The 24,296-nt window shown below is 41.7% G+C and overlaps 1 protein-coding gene across 1 annotated transcript in view; it reads left to right on the top strand.

Moving 5' to 3' along the window:
• The window catches only part of LOC126092723 (uncharacterized), a 213,023-nt gene that overhangs the window by 117,345 nt on the left and 71,382 nt on the right, over positions 1-24,296 (top strand). The window contains exon 5 of the mRNA XM_049908447.1: positions 21,279-21,437. Coding sequence (XP_049764404.1) covers positions 21,279-21,437 — 159 coding nt within the window. The remainder of the gene's footprint in view (positions 1-21,278; positions 21,438-24,296) is intronic.

Raw genomic sequence — 24,296 nt, 5'->3', positions numbered from 1 at the left:
CGAGCAGTTCTAGGCGCTACAGTCTGGAACCGCGCGACCGCTACGGTCGCAAGTTTGAATCCTGCCTCAGGCATGGCTGTCTGTGATGTCCTTAGGTTAGTTAGGTTTAAGTAGTTCTAAGTTCTAGGGGACTGATGACCTCAGAAGTTAAGTCCCGTAGTGCTCAGAGCCATTTGACAAATTCCAGTTGTGATTCACTGATGGTGTAGTCATAGGATATTATTTTTCTGTGTGTTTCAAAGTGTACATTTTTAAAGTTTTGATGATTTAAAATGTTGAATGAAAAGTTCTCAGGTTTCTAGCTGCCTCAAGGGGAGAAAATTGCGTAAGCTTTTGACTAAGCTCCTCTTGGCTGTTGTCAAGTAGTATGATTGCCAGTGGGCTGCTAGTATCCAGCTTATATACATTAGCTGCCAGCTGTGACATCCTGGTGTTCACCCCATCACCCTATATGGGCATATGTTGACTAGGTGTTCAATGTGCCCACTTTAACTTCGTGATCACTGCATACCCCAAACATGCAGAGCTGCAGGCCACTGACTGTGTTAAGGATGTTATTGGTGATTTTTATTTTGAAGGCTTCTTTAATTATACAGTCCCAGAAACTGTTAGTGAATGCCACGACAGAGGTTTCATCAGATTTGAGCTGGTGACTGTTTCCTGAACAATTTTCAGCTACAGAACACCAAAAAAACAAGCTTCTTTTCCTGCTCGTCATCAATGTTCTTATTTTGATTCTTGTTGAGATTACATCCAGGGATCTGTAAGATCCCTTGCGAGTGGGGCTAGTCTTATATCAGACCAACAGCATATACCATAGGACAAGTCAGGAAGGAAGATGAGAAGTTTTATCTACCCTGAGAAATCTGCTTTAGCTGAGTTTTCTTTAGGAAACAGTCACGAGAACAGATTTGACGAAACATCTTTTGTGATTTGCACGAACAGTTTGTGGGACTAAGCAGTTAAAGATGCCTTCAAAATAAAAGTGCATTGACCATGTAACTGATAACACACTTAATAGACATGACAGCCAGCAGCTCAGCATGGTGTGGGATCCAGCAATCATGAAGTTAAAGTGGACACAGCGAATGCTGAGTCAACGTATACCCAAACTGAAGTATCCTACGTAAGGAGGAATGATCAAAGACACTTCAAAATAATAACTTTATTAACAAAATTAATCTCAGTTATAATGTCCTTGGATGAATATCCATACAACTACATACAACAGAAATGTCATCCTGGGAAGTTGCCTGTGATGTGCCTACATGGTAAACTCTAGAGTCATAGTAAGTGGCTTCGTGAAGACCTGGGACATTACTGGGCTTGTGCTGCCGGCATGTGATGGCTGACGTGCTGCTGGTACAGACTATGACAGCCTGGGCTGGGTCTGCTGGTATGGAGCACTGAGATGAAACTCCAACCACCAACTTGTAGTACTGTGACTGGACTGCTGATGGACAGACCTGCTGGTACTGCTAACTTTAGGCATAATCAACTTTGCATAGTCCAGTGTTGACCTAAATAGTCAGCATGGGTGGATATCCACGGGACACTGTGGCACATGTGACCTGGCGCACCAAAATAATGCCCTGCTAACACTGCTCCCTGCTGTGACTGGCACATTGCCTGTTGGTGAGGTTGGCACCCCCAGACATTTTGGAGGCGATGCATAAATCTTTGGTAAACAGGCCAGACCATACAAGGAAAATAAGCACATCAAAAAAAGTTTTGCATCACCCCGGTTCCCAGAACTCCTGAAGATAGACATTGACTGTGGGTATTGTATCACAGACACAGTCCCTTTGATTGTTCAGAGATGTCACTAAACCTGCCCAAAGATGTGAACAACCTTGCATGAGCAGTGCCTATTAGATGGAGGGGGTCTGATAGCCATTCAGTTCCAGTCATTCCACCATGCGTTACATGGCTCATTGTCTGTAGTTCAACCATGCTTAGGCGGTCAATACCACAGTTTGATTGTGTCCGCATTGTTACTTTGCTCCAGGAAGGGCTCTCAACAAGGGAAGTGTCCAGGTGTCTCAAAGTGAACCAAAGTGATGGTGTTCAGACATGGAGGAGATACAGAGAGACAGGAACTGCCAATGACATGCCTTGCTCAGGCTGCCCAAGGGCTATTACTGCAGTGGATGACATCAACCTACAGATTATGGCTCAAAGGAACAATGACAGCAATGCAACCATGCTGAATAATGCTTTTTGTACAGCCACAGGACGTCATGTTACGACCCTAACTGTGCAAATAGGCTGCACAATTCGCACCTTCACTCCCGACGTCCATGGCGAGGTCCATCTTTGCAACCACAACACCATGCAGCACAGTACAGATGGGCTCAACAACATGCCGAATAGACCGCTCAGGAGTGGCATCACATTCTCTTTATAAATGAATGTCGCATATGCCTCCAACCAGACAATTGTCGGAGAACTGTTTGGAGGCTTAACACCTTAGACACACTGTCCAGAGAGTGCAGCAAGGTGAAGGTTCCCTGCTGTTTTGGGGTGGCATTATGTGGGGCTGATGTATGCTGCTGGTGGTCATGGAAGGCACCATAAAGGCTGTACAATACGTGAGTGCCATCCTCTGACCGATAGTGCAACCATATCTGCAGCATATTGTTTAGGCTTTTGTCTTCATGGACGACAATTTACACCCCCATCATGCACATCTTGTGAATGATTTCCTTCAGGATAACGACATCGCTCAAATAGAGTGGCCAGCATATTATCCAGGCATGAACTCCATCTAACATGGCAGGGATAGATTGAAAAGTGCTGTTTATGGATGACGTGACCGACCAACCAGTCTGAGGGATCTATGCGAAGTCGCTGTTGAGGAGTGGAACAATCTGGACCAACAATGCCTTTATGAACTAGCGGATAGTATGCCACGACGAATACAGGCACGCGTCAGTGCAGAAGGATGTGCTACTGGGTATTAGAGGTATCAGTGTGTACAGCAGTCGGGATCATCACCTCTTTAAGTCTCAGTGCATGGTGGTACAACATGCAATGTGTGGTTTTCATGAGCAATAAAAAGGGCGGAAATGATGTTTATGTTGATCTCTATTCCAATTTTCTGTACAGGTTCTGGAACTCTCGGAACCAAGGTGATGCAAAACTTTTTTTTTTGCGTGTATCTCTGTTTTGATGAGACCCATTTATGCAAGTCCACCTGGTTGGGAGGGGGGGGGGGAGGGGGGGGGCAGCTGCCCACATGGCCTCCATGGTGTGCGGAGGAAATGACAATCAGGTGGATACAACACATATATGACGATGCATCAAGCATCACTGATGTCACAGCTGGTAGCTAGTACTAACAGCACGCTGACAGTCGTGCCATTTGACAATGGCCAAGGAGGGCTTGGTCAAAAGCTTGTGAAGTTCAATCACTTGATGCAGCTAGAGGCTCGAGAACTTTTTATTCAATGTTACCACCATGAGACTCAGTACTATTACATTTAAAACGTGTTGCCAAGTTTTGTACCACTTTCAAACCGTGTAAGTAGCTGGCTGGAAATTACTGCAGCTTTTTTCAGATAGTACTTCATTATAGATAACTCCACCATCTGCAAAAAGTCTGCAGTTACTATTAATATTATTTACTGGTTTCGTAATATACAATGTGAATGACAAAGATCTTGACACACTTCCATGGGCACATGTTAAGTTGCTTCTAGTTCCATCAGTGTCTCTCCATTTGAAATAACATTCTACATCCTTTCTACTAACAAATCTCAACCCACTGACAAATTTTATTTGATATCCCATATAATCATATTTTTGTCAATAATCAGTGGTGTGATGTTGAATGCAATGCTTTTCTGACATGAACATAAACTGCATCAGCCTAGTTGCCTTGATCCACAGCTTTCAGGATGTCATATGTGAAATGTAGAATTTGGGTTTTACATTGTCAATGTTTTGGGAATTCATGATGCTTACCCTGTAGGAGATCATTCTGTTCAAAATACCTCATTGTATTTGAGCTCAGAATATGTTCTACACTTCTACAGCAGATGGATGTGTTATAACCAAGTTGAACAAATATATTTCAAGGAAGACGCAATACATGAAAGTCACAGATCAAGTAAACAGAGTAAGACGTGTGTACACTTGAACAGTCAAATCATAACTGAGTCCGAGCCTAGTGGCCGCTGGCTGGCTTGCTGCTTAGGTGGTGCTGCTGCTGCATGGCTGGCAGACAGCGCCGCATGTAGAGGACACGTGTAACTGCGCAGCGGCACTTTGAAAGATTGGCGAGTCACTACACTTTTGCCCCCTTTGAAGTTTTTGCACAGGTCTTGATGGGGGTGGCCTGAAGATTGCTAACATCCAAAGGTGTTGTTTGACTGGCCATAAAGTCTCGAGGAGGAGGCTTCGTGTACGGGTGGAAGTGTACCCGATGATAACAGGTCGAGATGACAGGAGACGTGGGGGTCGAATCTGCTGGGGTCCCGTGCACCAATCTGCCCATTGCGGCAAGTCCGATTGTTATAACAGGAGACATGGGCGATGTGGCCGCGTCCATAGGAGAAGGAGGCGAGTAGAGTTGCTCCGACAGATGATGATCATCTGGTTCCTGCATGAGCACATCTCCTGGTGGCATCAGTTCTTGTGCTGGCACCAATATGATGGTGAGAGGACTGCATTGTGAGTAATGAGAGATTCCAGTATCCTGAGCGTCAGGTAGAGCTGAAGGTGGTGTAGCGGCATTCGGAACAGGCGTTGCCTGCACACAAGGCCGAAGCTGGTCCGAATAACACCCGTGTCCATCTGGATTTCATACAGGCATCGGCCACGGTGTCGTAAGATGCGGCCAGGACTCCATTTTGGCCGCCTGCCATATCCTCATACTCATACAAGGTCATCGGCGGTGAACCAGCCAAGCGAAGGCACCCGCGGCCGTGAGCTAGAAGGCCACAGAAGATGAAGTAGCGTGCAGGGCTGTTGGCCATATAAGAGCTCAGCCGAGCTGTGGTCACCCACAGCGGTGTAACAGTAAGAAGCAAGAAATTGGAGAAGCGCATCATCAGCAGCAGAAGAAGTCAGGATATTCCTCATCTGAGCCTTGAATGTGCGGACCAGTCGTTCAGCCTCACCGTTTGACTGTAGATGAAACGGAGGGTCCGTGACATGCATGATACCATGATGGGCACAAAAATCCGCAAAATCAGAAGAGGCAAATTGCAGACCATTATCAGTAACAAGAGTAGAGGGAAGGCCTTCCAAAGAGAAAATGCGAGCTAGAGCATTGGTGGTTGCCGCAGTGGTAGGCGACGTACAATGGACAATGAAAGGAAAGTTAGAGTAAGCGTCAACAACGAGAATCCAATAAGTACCTAAAAAAGGTCCTGCGAAGTCAGCATGAATACACTCCCAGTGCTTCTCAGGCAAAGGCCACGGTGACAAAGATGACTTTGGGGCAGCGACCTGTGACACACAAGCGCCGCAGGCAGCGACCATGTGTGCTATTTCAGAGTTGATGCTGGGCCTGTACACATGACGGCGCGCCAGAGATTTTGTGCGAGACACACCCCAGTGCCCTTGGTGAAGGAGGCGCAATACCGAAGCACGCAAAGACGCAGGTACCACAACACGCAGCGAAGCATTTTCGGTGGAAAGGAGGATAACACCATCCCTAACCGTGAGGCGGTAACGCAAAGCGTAGTAGTTCTGCAACGGATCAGAAGTCTTAGCGGACAGACGATCTGGCCAACCCTTCTGAATACAGCGTAAAACCTGGGAGAGGGTAGGGTCAGAACTCGTAGCAGCCACCAGCCAGTCCCCTGTGATGGGGAACCCGTCCACAACCCGCTGCTCGGCAACATCCAGGTGGAAACACAAAAGTTCGTCCCTATCGAATGCCTGATCAGGACCCACAGGAAGGCGAGACAGTGCATCAGCATTCGCATGTTGAGCCGTCAGCCGGAAATGAATCTCATAATTGAAATGAGACAAGTAGAGAGCCCAACGCTGGAGGCGGTGTGCAGCCTTGTTGAGAAGTGACGTTGATGGATGAAACAAGGAAACAAGTGGTTTGTGATCCGTAACAAGATGAAATTTGGATCCATAGAGAAAAACACCAAACTTATGAAGAGCTTAAATAATGGCCAAAGCTCCTTTTTCAATTTGAGAATACGAATGCAAAGACATGTTTTTATGCAACAGGTGATGCAATGGCTGAGCCACCGAAGCAGCAGATGGTAAAAACTTGTGATAGTATGCTATTTTCCCAAGAAGGCCTGCAGTTCCTTAACAGATGTAGGGCGAGGAAGGGCATCGATCGCAGCGACAGATTGCTGAAGTGGACGAATACCATCCCGAGAGAGTTGAAACCCTAAGTACATGATATATGCCTGAAAAAATTTGATTTCTGAAGATTACACTTAAGACCGGCAGTCTGTAAGACATGAAAAAGTGTGCGGAGATTTTGAAGATGTTCGTCAGTGGCGGAGCCAGTGACAACAATGTCATCCTGGTAATTTATACACCCAGGGACAGTGAGCAATAATTGTTTCAAGAATCACTGAAAGAGAGCAGGGGTGCTGGCAACCCTGAATGACAATCGTTGGTATGGATAGAGGCCGAAAGGCGGGTTAAGGAACAGAAACTGCCGGGAAGCAGCGTCGAGAGGAAGTTGATGATAAGCTTCTGACAGGTCAATTTTAGAAAAATACTGGCCTCCAGCAAGTTAAAAGAACAATTCTTCAGGTCGAGGCATAGGGTAAGTGTCGATAAGGCGTTGAGCATTTACAGTGGCTTTGAAATCGCCACAGAGACGAATATCACCATTTGGCTTAGCAACGACAACGGCAGGAGAGGACTACTCACTGGAAGTGACAGGAAGCAAGACCCCTAAAGCAGTGAGACGATCCAGCTCCTGTTTGACCTGATCACAAAGGGCCACAGGAATGGGGCGAGCCCAAAAAAACTTAGCCCGAGCAGTGGGTTTGAGCATGATATGAGCTTCAAAGTCATTTGCACGGCCTAACCCAGGAGAAAAAAGGGACGAAAATGTCGTCGACAAGGAATCCAATTGAGCATAAGGAATAGCATCAGAGACAATATTGAGTCATCTATGGAGAACCCAAAAATGCGAAAGGCATCGAAACCAAAACGATTCTTCGCGCTACTACCACAAATTCGGGAACAGTGCAAACGACAGATTTGTAAGATACCTCAGCATCAAATTGTCCCAAGAGAGAAATCTTCTGTTTATTGTAAGTCCGTAATTGCCTAGTGACAGGTGACAGGATTGGAGAACCCAACTGAAGATACGTCTGAGAATTGATGATAGTGGCAGCAGAACCAGTATCCACCTGCATGCGAACATCTCGACCAAGTACTTGGACAGTGAGGAATAACTTCCCTGAAAGGGAAGAAGTACAATTGACAGACAACACAGAATCAGAATCAGCATCATGTTCATGAACATAATGTATGCGGTCGGATTTTTTTTTTTTTTTTTTTTTTTTTTTTTTTTTTTTTTTTTTTTTTTTTTTTTTTTTTTTTTTTTGCATTTGTGACACACGGCCCAACGTTGTGGACAATCTTCCCAGGAATGTTTCGTAAAACACCGCGGACATGAAGGAAGTTGCCGTGGGTTTTGCTGCAGTTTCTTAGAGGTTTGTTTACGGATAGGCCGAGGCCGTGCTTGGGAGCATACTGCGGCCACATGAGCCGGCGGGGACACGCCACACGCTTTGTCAACATCGCACAAAGGTTTTATTTCTCCGACGTTGCCCCATGCCTCTATTTGCACTCCAGCGGCGCGAGAAATTTCAAAAGACTGAGCAATGGATAGGACTTCATCTAGAGTCGGATTTGCCAACTGAAGGGCACGTTGCCAAACTTCTTTGTCGGGCGCCAATCGGATAATAGCATCCCGTACCATGGAATCGGCGTAGGATTCTTTGTGAACGTCAGTAACAAATTGACACTTTCTACTGAGGCCGTGAAGTTCAGCAGCCCAAGCACGATAGGATTGATTCGGTTGTTTTTGACAATGATAAAAGGCAACACGAGAGGCTACCACATGTGTTTGCTTTTGAAAATAGACGGACAGAAGTGAGCACATTTTGGCAAAGGACAAAGACACAGGATCTTTCAAAGGAGCCAATTGCGACAACAACCGATACATTTGAGGTGAAATCCATGAAAGGAACAGAGACTTACATGTTTGTTCTTCCGCGACATGAAGTGCTGTCGAAGACGTTTTTTGTAATCAGACCAGTCTTCCGCCGTCTCGTCGTAAGGAGGAAAAGGAGGTAGCGACAACAATGAGAGACGCCCCGCATTTGATGCCGCGATGCAATCACGAATCGCATTTGTGAGAAGCGTTTGCTTTTCTATGAGACCTTGCAATAGTTGCTCTAAAGTAGCCATGGAAACGTGGGTCAACAATGGAAAAGAGAAATCACTACCTCATCACCAATTGTTATAACTTCAAATTGAACAAATATATTTCAAGGAAGACAGAATGTATGAAAGTCACAGATCAAGTAAACAGAGTAAGACGTATGTACACTTTAACAGTCAAATCATTACTGAGTCCGAGTGTAGCGGCCGCTGGCTGGCTGGCCGCTTACGTGGCGCTGCTGCTGCATGGTTGTCAGAAAGTGCTGCATGTAGAGGGTCCGCGTAACTGTCCGGTGGCACTTTGAAAGATTGGCGAGTCACAACAGGATGTCAGTGAGATTGGATGATAGTTTTGCAGATCACTTCTGTTACCCATCTTGTAGACAGTTGGCTCTTGTGCTTTTTTTCCAATCAGTGAACACAGTCTTTGTTCAAGGGTTCTACAGTATGGCTGGACACTAATTTTGGTGCCACTGACTGACTTTACACATGACAAGTATTTTAAGTAGTTCTTTTTAGAGATCTTTTGATAAGATTTTTCTGTGTTAGTCATTGGAGGCTTCATACATTGCCTTCTCAACGGCGTTTCATTCAGCATTTCTTTGTCTATAGCCATTTGCTGTGTTTTACACCTATTATGAAGTAGTCGTTGCTTCTTTAGACATTTCTTGATAGTGACTATAATTCTTTGAGGGTCCTTCCCTTCAAAAACTGTTCAACTAGATATTGATACATGCAGTCCATTGTCGACTGTTCTGTAACCTTGAACCACAAGTCTTCTTCATCCTTGTGCCCAGAGGTAAATGATTTGAATTCTTCTTTGAAAGATGGCAAGATAACTTCTTTATCCAGATTATTGGACACATAAATCTTCCTACTTGTTTTTGTTTCCCTCTGTACTTAAGTAAACATTGTTGCTCCTTCTACGTGCTGGTCACTGAAGTCAGTTCAAACTTGTACATTCTTGAAGAGGTCAAGTCTGTTTGTTGCCATTGGGTTCAATATATTTCCATTGTAAGTGATCTTATGAACTATCTGTTGTAGGTAATTTTTAGTAAATGCATTAATAATGTTTTGCAGGATGTCTTTTGCACCCACCACTAACAAAACTGTTATTATCTTAATCAATTGTTGAATGATTAAAGTTTCCCCCAGTGATGACACTATGATTGAGGAACATTCATACTAACAAACAGAGGTGTTCCCTAAGGTTTTCAGTTACAATTGAGGATGAGTCTTATGGTCTGCTGAAAAATCCAATCACAAGTTTATGCCTGTTCTTGATATGAGGTCTTGCCCAAACAATTTTGCATGAAACTCCAATTCTGTCTCAAAAAATACACCACCTATATTTCGTAATAGCTTATCCTTTTGATGTACACTTAAATTTACCACAAAAATCTGATTGTTGTCAGTGTCAGTTTTTTGCCAGCTTTTTATGCCCAGTATTACATGACATTCACTGCTTTTTAGAGCTACTTTAATTTTTGGGGCTTTGAGTACCGGGCGTGAGTCGTGCTTCGGTAACTCAGATGGTAGAGCACTTGCCCGCGAAAGGCAAAGGTCCCGATTTCGTGTGTCGGTCGGGCACACAGTTTTAATCTGCCAGGAAGTTTCATATCAGCGCACACTCCGCTGCAGAGTGAAAATCTCATTCTGGAAACATCCCCTAGGCTCTGGCTAAGCCATGTCTCCGCAATATCCTTTCTTTCAGGAGTGCTAGTTCTGCAAGGTTCGCAGAAGAGCTTCTGTAAAGTTTGGAAGGTAGGAGACGAGGTACTAGCAGAAGTAAAACTGTGAGTACCGGGCGTGAGTTGTGCTTTGGTAGCTCAGATGGTAGAGCACTTGCCCGCGAAAGGCAAAGGTCCCGAGTTCGAGTGTCGGTCGGGCATACAGTTTTAATCTGCCAGGAAGTTTCAGATTCGTTGGCAGTTTATCAGTAGGATTTTAATCATTTCATCTGTGAGAGCCATTTCTTTGGGTCTGACATTAATACTTCTAGGTCTCTTACAACTATCATTATCTGGATTGCGTTGAGAAATCCACTAACGACACACACGCGCGCGTGCGCACACACACACACACACACACACACACACACACACACACACACACACACACAGATTTAACATTTGAACTCTCCAGTTCAGGCTTCTCCTCCTCAGCTCCACTCCCAGATCAGGTCTGGATACAATGGTGCAGATTGTGAGCTGCTTTGAAATTCTGTAAACTAGGCTAATCTTCTCAACTCTCTGTCCAAGTATGACCTTGAACCTGAAGTGTGATATGACATTTTTGTGAAGTGACATGTCTCACTCCCATGTTTACATGATGGCAAAAGATGTTCATGATGTTCCGTAGAGTGTGAATGTCAGATACTGTTGCAGTATGTGCAAATGACGTAGTATCTTGAACTCAACGTATCTACAAGGCAAGACAGCGAGTGATCTCTCCACCTGCTTTGTAGGGCCAGTTGTTCCTTGGTGTTGCGGTGGGAAGGTGTTAAAAAGACAAGGAGAAATAGAGAAGGCCATGGCTACAATGAATGCCATGAAAAATGACTGTCGAAGTGGCTTGTGTACAGAAGACATCTTGTCTTGATCTTATCCAAGCTACATTAGCATTAGAAAGGTCTGCCAGCCCACACTGTATGCAAGATTGGATATTGTGACACAGTGTTTTTGTTAGAGAAAGTGTTAACACAGAAAGTTTAAAGTTAAGTTGTTTACATCATTCAAGTAGCTTGGAAGACAATTAACACTCTCTGTCAGCAACCATCCATGTACAAGGAGATGGAGTCCTGTGAAGACTGCTGTAACACAGTTAGATGGAACTGAACAGTAGAGCCACTTCAGCAAACATTAAGAATGGTGACCAAGAGAAATTTTACTAAGTATATGTACTGACACTGAACATATGTGGGTTACAGTTCATACACAGGAAATGTAACATTAATATCATACCAAAAATCACCTGTGTTGCATTTCAGAGCACAGATGATAGGCACGTTCATTTCATCATGAGTCACAATCTGCAACTTGTTGCCTCAGTGGCTACCTGAACAGCCTCTTCAGCAGGTTGAACAGAGTGGCCTTCCGATCCCTTGTTGCCATTTCCCTTAGGGATACTATTACTTGTATTGAATTGCTGATGATTAACAGACCTTTCATCTTCAGCACTTCCTCTCCCATGACATGGGTCACAGCAAGCTCTCTTACAGGTGAAGTGTGTTACACTGGCTCAGTTTCAGTGAAAGACAGTACCCCAAAATTATTGTTAATGGGAATGGATGTGGTACCCTTAGTTCTCACAGTCAAGTGGGTGTTTGATGATAGATCCAGTACTTTGTGCGGTGGCCGCACACTTCGGACATCGTAGCGCCTACTGCATCAGCATCCCCCTTTACGTCCAACCATCATGGGATGCCTGCATCACAGGGCGTATATTCACCAGGAAAACCTATATCATCTGTGTTGTCAAAACAAAGACTTACTGGCAGCCACAGGACAACACACCACCAGGTCTCCACCAACAGCCACCAGGGACCACTACCCATTCATGGGGGCTGCAGAACAGCTTCAGCAGAGGTTGCAGCTAGCCTAGGAACTACTTTGCTATGCCAGGCATGTGATCGCAGATAGTTCCGGCAGGTAAATCCGCCAATGGGCTTTACAAGGCGGTGCACTGCCGGCAAAAGGCAGTTCAATGCTCCACTCGTAAAGATCCAGAGCTGCAGCCATGGCCAGACGCTTCTTTGAGCTGGCCGATCTCTTGGTATAGACGACAAATCTCTGGATATTGTAGAACTGTTTGTGTTCACTCCCTATAAAGAGTTGGATCTTTTTATCATTATTATTATTATTATTATTATTATTATTATTATTATTATGTGTTATTTTGTAGTTGTGGCGACCCGCAGTTGGGATCGAGTCGGTTGTTCTTTAGGATATTGTATTATTGTTTTGTTGTGGTGAGTCCAATAAATTGTTTTCGAACATGTGTTTTGCGTATTTCTATTCTGCTAGTGCAGATACTTCACTTTGTACAGAGGAGACAGTGTCCATTGGAGCAAAGAGTACTTGAGATATCTCTGGTATATTATTCTTGGTGTTTTGACCAAGACACCCAGTTGAAGTAGCTTCTGTTCACTTGATAACATTCAGAATGATTTACAGTTGCTTATGAACAGCAACTGACTCATCCTGTGCCGATGAATAGCATTCACGATGGAGTTGTATTTATCTGAACATTAAACAATAAACTGAAGTACACTCACTGAGAATGCTTTGATTTCAGTATTCATTACGCTACAAGGATCGGAAGATCCATTTAGTATCTGAATCACTAACATCCAAGAAAGGGGTTTATGTAAATAATGAATGGGAAACATGGAATAAAATATGCAGATTATTGAATGTAATATTCTGTGGCTTAGCTATTTAGCCACAGTATTCTCTCTTACATGAATGTTAGTTGAAAAAGGTATGCAGGAGAGCTTCTGTGTAGAAAGAAAAGTAGGAGAGAGGTACTGGGACAAGTTGTGAGGGTGTATCAAAATCACGCCTGGATAATTGAGCCGATAAGAACATTGTCTGAGAAATGCAATGTCCCTGTCTGAGTATCTAGCTGGTGTACAGTATCAACTGCTAAGTGTCAAAACAGAACAACTCTGGGAGGAATTTTGTAAGGCAGACAGTGTAGATAGAAAATTTTACTTTTTCTTTGACATATTTCTACAACACTTTCAGTTTTTTCCCCTCCCCAAAAATAAATAAATGAAAATGAACAGAAGCAATTATAAGGAATAGTAACTCCTGGGATTAAAGTAGCTTGTCCTAGGAACATAGAGCTTTACCTAATTCAGAGAACAAGCTGTATTCAAAAGTTGAAACTCCATTGCCCCAGGTATTTTAAAATCCTCTAGCCTGTTAATAAAAAGCTAAACGCATGCACCATATAAAAAAAAAGAAGACACTCCAAGAATAAGCTAAAATAATGTGGAACATTGTCAAACAGTAAACAGACGAAACCAGCAATCCATATTCGATTGAATCCCCAGAAAATAGTTGTAGCACAAATGATGACACAATGAAATTATTGACCACCAAATGATTACTTCTTCATAATGGCAGCAAACATAGCACCCACTAAGAAACATTCAAATAGGGATGCATTAGATTTGCTTTGGCAGACACTGCATGAACTAGGTACAGACAGCAGTTCCAAAAACATAACTAATGATGTTACGAAGCTTATTAGACCACTATAAAGTAGTAAATTTGATGGTTATGACAGTGTTTCTAATGGAATATTAAAATTTTGTGCTCAGTAATAGGACTAAACTTGCCCTGTTTTTGTCATAAACCAAAGACTAAGAGTCTGTTTCCTTACAGACAATATGCTGTACATCCATATATAAAATTGGAAATAAACAAACTACTTTTAATTATGACACCTTTCACTCCTTCCAGTATTTTCAAAAGTTTTTGATATAGTGACTGTGGTAGAGTACTGACTCATTTTTCTAAGCAGAATTTATTAATTGCCTTGCAGTTTGGATTATATAAAGATTCTCCACACATGTAGCCAGACAAGATCCCACTAAATGTAGTCCTGGCCCAGCAAGACAAAAAAATATTGTGTTGATATATTCTGCGGACTTCCAAAGCTTTTTGTTGAATGTACCACATTATTCTACATGACAAACTAAAATTTTATCACATTAATGATATCCATCTTGCTTCGCTGGAGTGTTATCTTCACAACAGAAAGCAGAGGGTCTCACTGACAGATTGTATCATAAACATGAAATTAACCTCAGAATGGGGAATGTAACATGTCCCATGAGGATCAACACTGGGTCCCCTCTTGTTCTCAACATACATAAATGATATTCCAATGACTTAAGGAAAAGGCACAAAAGCTTTATGTCTTCCGATGACAAGCATTTCCTAACTCAGCCTTACCCAATGCAGCTCATACGACACCCAGGTGAGCCTGCAACTGAAAACAATCTTCTGTGGCTTCCAGCAGTGTCAAGGTGTTGCAAATTTATGAGCTTGAGTTAGAATACCTCAGCCGTCATTAAGTAATTAAATGTGGTTGCTGGCCTTGTCTTTATATAGCCATGGTACTGTCTTAAGTTGTTGCCAGTGATTAAGCTAGTGCATTGTTTTTGTCGTACATCTGCTGTGCCCACTTGAATTAAATTATGGCCAGGTTCCATGCTGTACTGAGATATAAGCTGCTGTATTGGAGTACTTAGTCCAAAAGAATAACAGGCTTGCCCTGCTCATTGCAGAAGCACCAGCTTGCAGGTAACACAAGAATAACACACAAAATCTCCCAGGTGAAAACACCAACACCAGGTTTCTTTTCATGAGCAACTTTGGTAGCTGCCGTTGTGAATTGTAGCATCAGATTTGACTAAGGCAGTGCTTTCTTGCTTCTAGGAGGTGCGGTGAACATTGTGTTATTTGCTTCCTCTGTGTCACATGCCACAAGTAGGCGATACCATATCCATCTGCATGAACGGTATTTAGGCAGCTGTCTGCCACAAAGCAGGCAGTTCCTGCCAATTTCCTACTGTTATACCAAACTGGGCATCACGCCTCAGCAGCCACAACAAGCTGCCAGCCATCAGCTATAAGCCTCAGCCTCTCCAACATTAGCTTGTTGCAATAAATGGTCTTTGGTTTTATATCTATGTGAGAATCTTGTCTTATGTCTTGAGCCCATGTAAGTTCAGTACATAAGCTGCCATCTTTACTGAAGTTGTTATTTACTGTTTTGATCTCTCTTGCTTCTTTTATTGTACTGTCCCAGGAACTAAGAGGATGATGCCAGCAGCCACGTGGCACTCAGTTACCACTTGCCATGGAGCACTCAACCAAAAGCACATGAATGTATAATCACACGCATGACTGTAAATTAAAGAAGATTTTTATTCAGTCATAGCACTGTGGGATTTTAAAGTTGTACAGGTATTCAACTGGTCCACAGCAAGCAGTTTAAGTCTTAATCTCATATAGCAAATGTAACCTCCTAGCAACAGAAGTAAACATTAATGGTCAAAAACCAAAATAAACTGTGTGTGTGTGTGTGTGTGTGTGTGTGTGTGTGTGTGTGTGTGTGTGTGTGAAGTTCATGGGGGTCAAAATGAATCATGTTAAAGTGCAGCCATCACATAAACTAATCACCAAGCTTGGTTTAGCATGTTTTGCTCTTAGAAGTAACCTTCATTGTTTTGAACTAAAGATGAGGATGTTAGTTTATTTAGCAGTTTTTTTCCATTGACTTATAAAATTATCTTGTGGTACAAAAGAAAATGGAATATTCGTCCATCAGAAGTGAGTCATGAGAGTATTGTGTAAAGTAAATAACCAAATGCCTTACAGAAGTCTCCTTGAGGACCATCTAATTCTTTTGCTCATTTCATCCTTAACAGTCTTAACTTCTTATAATAAAATCAGTATCAGCAGAAGTGTGATTTGCACAGTCACAACAAAAGACTCAAATATAATTTCCAAGTAGACTTTGCCTGCTTCTCTAAAGTCCTGAGTGGAGTTGTGTATTCTGGTGCAAAGAAGTTCAACATACTCTCATTAAAGATAAAACAAGAAAGTTGAAAACATACATCATTGGCGATTCCTCTAAATTTTCTAATTAATTAGTTTCAAGAACTGAAAATTCTTTTTAGGTGCATGACACATTACAGTGTTCATTGGATACCTGCATGGTAAGTTTTAGTGTATTGTCAACACGCCCCAACTATTTTCGTTAAAACAGACAATGTAATCAAATTAAATTAGGGGGTGAACAGGAGCTGTTTGATGTGACAGATGGAGCAGCAGCTTTCCTGCTAGTGGTGTGGATTACATTTGGATTGTACAAACATGAGTAGTGTTAAGCGGTGTGACAGTAGTTTATCATCTGCAAAATGTGCAGAACAAATTTCTAAGAGTTGATTCTCTTTTTGTTATGGTTATCTTGACTCATTTCACATCACTAAAGATTCCTCTCTTTGATGGGATCAATGGTACATGATGAATGAATTAATCAATAACACAGATTGAAGCAGGGATGGTTGTCAAGCTGAAAAGATGGGGCATTGTACCACAGTTGAGGTATTTGCTGAACTGTGTCCAGAAAGTTCAGTGTCAACCACAGTGGAAATCTATATTGTCTCTATCCTTTGCAAACATCTGTCAAGTGCACTGTGGAAGGTACTTCACTTTGTACCACATATTAAAGTTCCTGCCCATTCCATTTGTGTATGAAGCATGAGAAGAATGATTGGTTAAATGCCTACATGAGTGCTGTGATCAATCTAATCTTGTCTTCATTGTACGCACATAGGAGCTTGAAATACAGGGTGATTATAATTAAAGTTCCAGTTTCAAAATACTGGAAGAAAAGAACTGCTGTTCGGAATATTATTGAAGGAGGAGGAAATGTTATGGAAACTAGATGGCACCTATAAGCGTCATAACATAAATATACTAAGCTACAAATGACGGATGAGTTGTAGCATGACAGCTATGGTGTGAGTTACATATTAAACCAAGCATACTGTTCAGTGCGCAAGACTGTATAAGTTTGGTATTCAGTAGTTGTGGCACTGTTAGGTAAGCCCATCCACCATGGCGCAGTCATACCACGTTAGATGAGGAAAATCAGTTGTTGATTGTCCTAAGGCAAAAAAACACATTAAAACTAACAATAACATTAGCTTTTAATTTTCCTGAGGCCAAAAACTGCATAAAAAAGCAACAATGACATTTATTTTAATTGTTGTGAGACTGGCACAAAATTTGTTTAACATACTGTCCACCATTTTCTGTCACAAGTTGAAATCAAGAAACACCATGTTCCACAGCAGATCGGATCATCTAAGGGGTCATGTTTGAATGTGTTGCATAATGTGTGCCCTTGATGCAGTTACACAGAATATTTTAGATAACTCCACAGCCTGAAGTCACACGATTAAGATCAGGTTATCTGGACAGCCAGGCTGTAGGTAAATGACAGCTGATAATTCTAGAATTTGCAAAATGTTTCTACAGCAGTTGCTTCACTGGCTGTTCGGTGATATGATGAACAATGCTGTCAATTTGCACCACACAGTTATCTTTGCAGAATGAAGTGCATTCGATTTATGAATAGGTATTCTGCAGTTCTGTGTATTGACATGTCCTTGGAGATGGAAATAGGTTTTGCCTGTCCACAGAATGTCCCATGGCTATTCAATGTTCACACCCATGTGAAAGAAGTTCTAGAGCAGACATTTGTCTTCCTGGCATGTCGGCATGAAGCAACTATTGAACATCAGTAATTTTCTATGGATAGCAATGCAAGATATTTTATACAGTTTTATGCAAAGTGCTCACTGATAGGTCCAAAGTTCGGCTGACTCCCTGTGCACTGCACATTTACCCACCATTGCTGAATCCCTCCTGCAATGCTGTAACTACATCTCTTACTGATGCCAAATCAATTGTTTACCTGCCTCTGCCACACTGCACTTCAAAAGAACCTGTTTCTTTGAATTTTGTAATCATTTTCTCCAAATCCTTTGCAGGCACATATATGATGTGTAAAATATTGTACCACATCAATAATTTGTTTGCAGTCTCTCTCAAGAGAAGGAATTATTTTTGGGAAAGCAGCATAAATTCAGCAAAGTCTCATTATGTTGGCTGAAACTACAATAAAATGTACAGGGTGATTCAAAAAGAATACCACAACTTTAAAAATGTGTATTTAATGAAAGAAACATAATATAACCTTCTGTTATACATCATTACAAAGAGTATTTAAAAAGGTTTTTTTTTCACTCAAAAACAAGTTCAGAGATGTTCAATATGGCCCCCTCCAGACACTCGAGCAATATCAACCCGATACTCCAACTCGTTCCACACTCTCTGTAGCATATCAGGCGTAACAGTTTGGATAGCTGCTGTTATTTCTCGTTTCAAATCATCAATGGTGGCTGGGAGAGGTGGCCGAAACACCATATCCTTAACATACCCCCATAAGAAAAAATCGCAGGGGGTAAGATCAGGGCTTCTTGGAGGCCAGTGATGAAGTGCTCTGTCATGGGCTGCCTGGCGGCCGATCCATCGCCTCGGGTAGTTGACTGTTTATACCAACGTTTAATACACCACCTATCAGGAGGTTTAACACCATACGTCGTTCGAAATGCACGCTGAACAACTGTCGTCGATTCACTTCTGCCGTACTCAATAACACAAAAAGCTTTCTGTTGAGCGGTCGCCATCTTAGCATCAACTGACGCTGACGCCTAGTCAGCAGCGCCTCAAGCGAACAAATGTACAACTAAATGAAACTTTATAGCTCCCTTAATTCGCCGACAGATAGTGCTTAGCTCTGCCTTTTGTCATTGCAGAGTTTTAAATTCCTAAAGTTGTGGTATTCTTTTTGAATCACCCTGTATATATCAATGAATGACCTATTTTACTGATTAGCGTTCTATGGTTCTGTAACTTTATGCACCTATGTAACTTTATGCACCTCTTTAAAAGTAATACTTTGATCACAGATTTTTGAAGTCATAAAGGTCTTAGTGCAGAAAATGTAGAAATAAGTGGAGCAGCACCATGTCTCTCTTAAAGAACAGAAGACTTCAGAAATGAAAAACATTTAAAGCTTTCAAAAGATATGAAATATAATTCACTCTGCTGTGATTTACCATAAAACATGTCAAAATGAATCTTAATATGGAAAAGAAAGTAAATAATAAACGGATAGTTCTTGGTGAATCTGATAACATGTTTCAGTAAAACAGCAACCAGATAATCAGGCAAAGATATCTTTGAATTTTGGCCCATTTCAGCTGACAAAAATTTGTAATCACCCTAAATCAGTCTGGATGGATTCTAATATACACACATCAAAAACAGTTTTGCATCACCTTGGTTCCGAGAGCCTCGGAACCTGTACAGAAAATTGGAATAGAGATCAACATAAACATATCTCTGTCCTTTTTATTGCTCATGAAAACCACACATTGCATGTTGTACCATACAGCGAGACCTTTCAGAGACGGTGGTCCAGATTGCTGTACGCACAGGCACCTCCAATACTCAGAGCACATCCTCCTGCATTGATGCATGCCTGAATTCGTTGCAGCATACTATCCACAAGTTCATCAAGGCACTGTTGGTCCAGATTGTCTCACTCCTCAACGGCGATTCGGCATAGTTCCCACAGAGTGGTTGGTGGGTCACATTGTCCATAAACAACTTTTTTCAATCTATCCCAGGCATGTTCGATAGAGTTCGTGTCTGGAGAACATGCTGGTCACTTTAGTCGAATGATGTCATTATTCTGAAGGAAATCATTCACAAGATGTGCATGATGGGCGTGCAAATTGTCATCCATGAAGACAAATGCCTTGCTAATATGCTGCTGATATGGTTGCATTCACGTATTATACAGGCATGATGACACCTTCCATGACCACCAGCGGTGTATGTCTGCCCCCCCATTAATGCCACGCCAAAACAGCAAGGAGCCTCCACATTGCTGCACTCACTGGTCAGTGTGTCTAAGGCGTTCAGCCTGACCAGGTAGCCTCTAAACATGTCTCTGACGATTGTCTGGTTGAAGACATATGCGACACTCATCAGTGAAGAGAAAGTGATGCAAATCCTGAGCAGTCCATTTGGCATGTTGTTGGGCCCATCTGTACCATGCTCATGGTGTTGTGGTTGCAAAAATGGACCTCACCATTGACGCCAGGAGTGAAGTCATGCATCATGCAGCCTATTGCACACAGTTTCAGTCATAACATGACATCCTGTGGCTACATGAAAAGCATTATTCGACATAATGGCATTGCTGTCAGGGTTCCTCTGAGCCATAATCCATAGGTACCAGTCATCCACTGCAGTAGTAGCCCTTGGGCAGCCTGATCGAGGAATGTCATTGTCAGTTCCTGTCTCTCTGTATCTCCTCCATGTCTAAACACCATCACTTTGGTTCACTTTGAGACACCTGGACACTTCCCTTGTTGAGAGCCCTTCCTGACCCAAAGTAATTATGCAGACATGATCAAACTGCGGGTATTGACCGTGTAGGCATGGTTGAACTACAGGCAACACGAGCCGTGTATCTCCTTTCTGGTGGAATGACAGGAACTGATTGCTGATGGACCTCCTCTGTCTAATAGGCACTGCTCATGCATTGTTGTTTACGTCTTTGGGCGGGTTTAGTGACATCTCTGGACAGTCAAAGGGACTCTGTCTGTGATGCAATATCCACAGTCAACATCTGTCTTCAGGGGTTCTGGGAACCAGGGTGATGCAAAACTTTTTTGATGTGTGTAGATCATTCATCACTATTATTGTCCTTCTTCCTTCTTTGTCATCAGTAATGGGCTAATCCATCACCTATTATGAAAGTTGAAAGATAGAAGAAATTAACACACCATTTATCATCATAACAGGTGCAGAGACTGCTCTATTGCAGTTAAGCATGTCCATATTTTAGCTATAGGCTTCATGGCAGAAGATATTAACAAACAGATAGAAAGGCAGATGTTTGACTTCTGTAAGTACATTGATAACAGTAAAAACTGTAATTATTATGTATTCATAAATGGAGGCCTTTGTAAAATGTTCTGTCATTAACTACTCAGATATGAAGCAGTTTTGCACATATCTCTGCTTGACATTTGTCATTATTGTGGTATGAAAAATTTTACTCCCTCCCCCCCTCTTCTTGTTTACAAAAGTACTTCTGATCACCCTGGATGTGCTTGTTCTGACATAACACATTTATATAAATACTTTGATTAAATAGTAATGCTCAATTTGTTAAATGTAGCAATATTTTAATAATGTTATGATTGTAACATAACGCCTTTTTTGCAGGCAAAATACAATAAAAGAGTATGAAGAAAAGATTAAAAATTCTTTTGTGAAGGTGAACACCATGCTCCAAGAGTCAGTTAGTTATCAAAATGAATTTCATAAATTTCTGAAAAAATATTCTTCTGAGTCACAGAAGCGGTATATGACTATTAAAGAAGAGTAAGTAATTTAATTTATTTCACATATTCTCCACACCAAATTATTGCTGTTGAAGTAAGTGGTTTAAATATTTTATGTTTTTGTGGGCTTGTGTGAGAGAATACTGCTTTAATCCCCATGTTTGTAAATTGTGAATAGTTATAAATTATTAACTGAATAATAATTATAATAATAGAGGGCTTATGACTCTGTAGATAGATGAACCCTTTTCTCCACACTGTTGGAACTTGACCTGGATGGGAAGACCCTAAAACTAGACCATGCAACCCTGAAGCACGTGATGTCTAAATAATGTAATGCCACACTGTTCACCCATATCTCACTATCAGTCACTGCACACTCGATACACACATTGTTTCATAACACTTCACTCACTACCCACACAATCTCTCTCTCTCTCTCTCTCACACACACACACACACACACACACACACACACACACACACACACACAAAATGGTGATCTTTGGGCCATTTTCTGTACCGCAGCTTCCCATTTGCTATCTGGAAAAACTGGGTCAGCATCCCTCTATAATGAATGAGATGTTGAGCTCAGAAAGAGGAAGAGGTGTTAGTGTTGTGCTGTGCATAGCTTGGGGATAAGTTTTTCTAGGAAAGGAAAAAAGAAGGGAAAAACATAATGTGGAGGTGTCATGTGAAATGTTGGATGTTTTATAATAATTATTATTACAAGGTGTACAACTTTGCTTCCACTGTTGGCCGATAGGTGGCGACAACAGTAAGTAGTGATCGAAAGAAACAGATCGCAGATGTCAGGCAGTTAGCTTGGACCTCGATCAACATAACCTCATTCAAACATTAGTCAATTTGTGTCTGCATCATAAAGTTTTTCTTGATTGAAAAGTCAGTTTACGAGCCTAATTCTTGTTGTTTGCGGGAGGTGTTACTGTTTTGTTTCAATATGAGGAAAACAGTGGCTGAGTCTCATCGAACGCTCTCAAGTATGTATGGTAAGGGCGCTATTAGTCAAAGAACGTGTCGTGAGTGGTTTCAGCACTTCAAGAACGGTGATTTTAACGTCATAGACTGGCATAGGGGTGGAAGAGAGAATGTTTTCGAAGATGCAGAATTGGAGACATTGCTGAGTGAAGACTCACATCAGACTCAAGAATTGTCATGATTAGGGGGGGGGGGGGGGGGTGACACAACAAGCCATTTCAAAACATCTCAAGGCTATGGGCATGATTCAGAAAGAAGGAACTTGGTTACAGTGTGAGCTGAAATCAAGAGACGTTGAACAGCATTTGTGTGTTTGTGAACAGTTGCTTCAGAGGCAAAAACAGAAGGGATTTCTACATCGCATTGTGACCGGAGATGAAAAATGGTTTCATTATGATAACCCTAAACGCAAAAAATCATGGGGATATCATGGCCATGCTTTCACATCAGTGGCCAAACCGAATATTCACAGCTCCAAGATCATGCTCTGCATTTGGTGGGACCAGCTCGGTGACATGTACTATGAGGTGCTAAACCCAAGTGAAGCAATCACAGGTGCTCATTATCGAACACAATTAATCCGTTTGAGCAGAGCATTAAAAGACAAACGGCCGCATTACAGTGAGAGGCACGATAAAGTGATTTTGCAGCATGATAACACTCGACCCCATGTTGCAAAGGAGGTCAAAATGTACTTGGAAACATTAACATGGGAAGTCCTACCCCGCCTGCCGTATTCTCCAGACATTGATCCCTCTGACTATTACTCGTGTAGATGAATGGCGCATGGCCTGGCTGACGAACACTTCCAATCTCATGAAGAAGTCACAAATTGGATTGATTCGTGGATCGCTTCAAAAGATGAACAATTTTTTCGACGCAGGATTTGTACACTGCCCAAAATATGGGAGAAAGTAGTGGCCAGTAATGGAAAATACTTTGAATGATATATGTGTGACCAATTTGTTTCATTAAAGCCTCAAATGTTGGGGAAAAAACTGTAGAAGCAAAATTGTACACCTTGTATTTATTTGTATAACATTTTTTTTACCAAATCCCTACTCTGTTTTATCTAAGTAATCCTTCAATATATAAATGTATTGCATAACAGGTACTTTTTAGCTGCTCTTTTAAATAAGTGTATTTTTGTAATTTCTTTAATCTCTTTTGGTAATTTATTGTACAGTTTTATTCCTTGGTAGAAAATGCTGTTTTGAGTTTTATGGTTATTTCTCTTGGTAAATGTAAGTAGAGTAGCTCTTGTTCCATGGTCATGGATAGAGCTGTTTGTGCAGTAATTACAAAAGTTATTTTTGATGTGTACAACTGACTGGTAAAAGTATTCACACAGATCAGTTGAAATCCCCAGTGTTTTGAACAGATCTTTACAGTGAGGTTGACTACTGTTTTTGGTTATTATTCTTATGGCTCTTTTCTGGAGTTTGAAAATTGTGTTCATATTTTGTGTATTTGTTCGCCCAAAAAAGAATGCCGTAGCTAAGAATTAAGTGTACATATGAATAGTATGTAACTAAAAGACACTGCATGTTACACACTGATGATAGGATTATAAGGGCATAACATGATGATAACATTCTGTTTGTAAGTACCTTTGTGTGTTCACACCACTTCAACTGAGAATCAATATTCATTCTTAGAAATTTTGCATCTGTTACACAGTCTGTAGAGGTGCCATCTACATTTCATTTAACATGGACATTTTCCCTCTTCAAGCTGAAATTCATGGCGTTAGTTTTCTTTATGTTCAATGTCACTTTATTGCTTATTGATGAATCGTAAACTTCCTTGAGAGTTTCATTTGCATTCTCTGCAAGGAGTTCTCTCGTTTTCTCAGTGACTATCATATTGCTGTCATCGGCGAAGAGTATTTGTTCACCAT

This window comes from Schistocerca cancellata, chromosome 7 (assembly GCF_023864275.1).
Source record: "Schistocerca cancellata isolate TAMUIC-IGC-003103 chromosome 7, iqSchCanc2.1, whole genome shotgun sequence".
Lineage (NCBI taxonomy): Eukaryota > Metazoa > Arthropoda > Insecta > Orthoptera > Acrididae > Schistocerca > Schistocerca cancellata.
The sequence above is the reverse complement of the archived record's forward strand: the minus strand, read 5'-3'. Positions and strand labels throughout refer to the sequence as shown.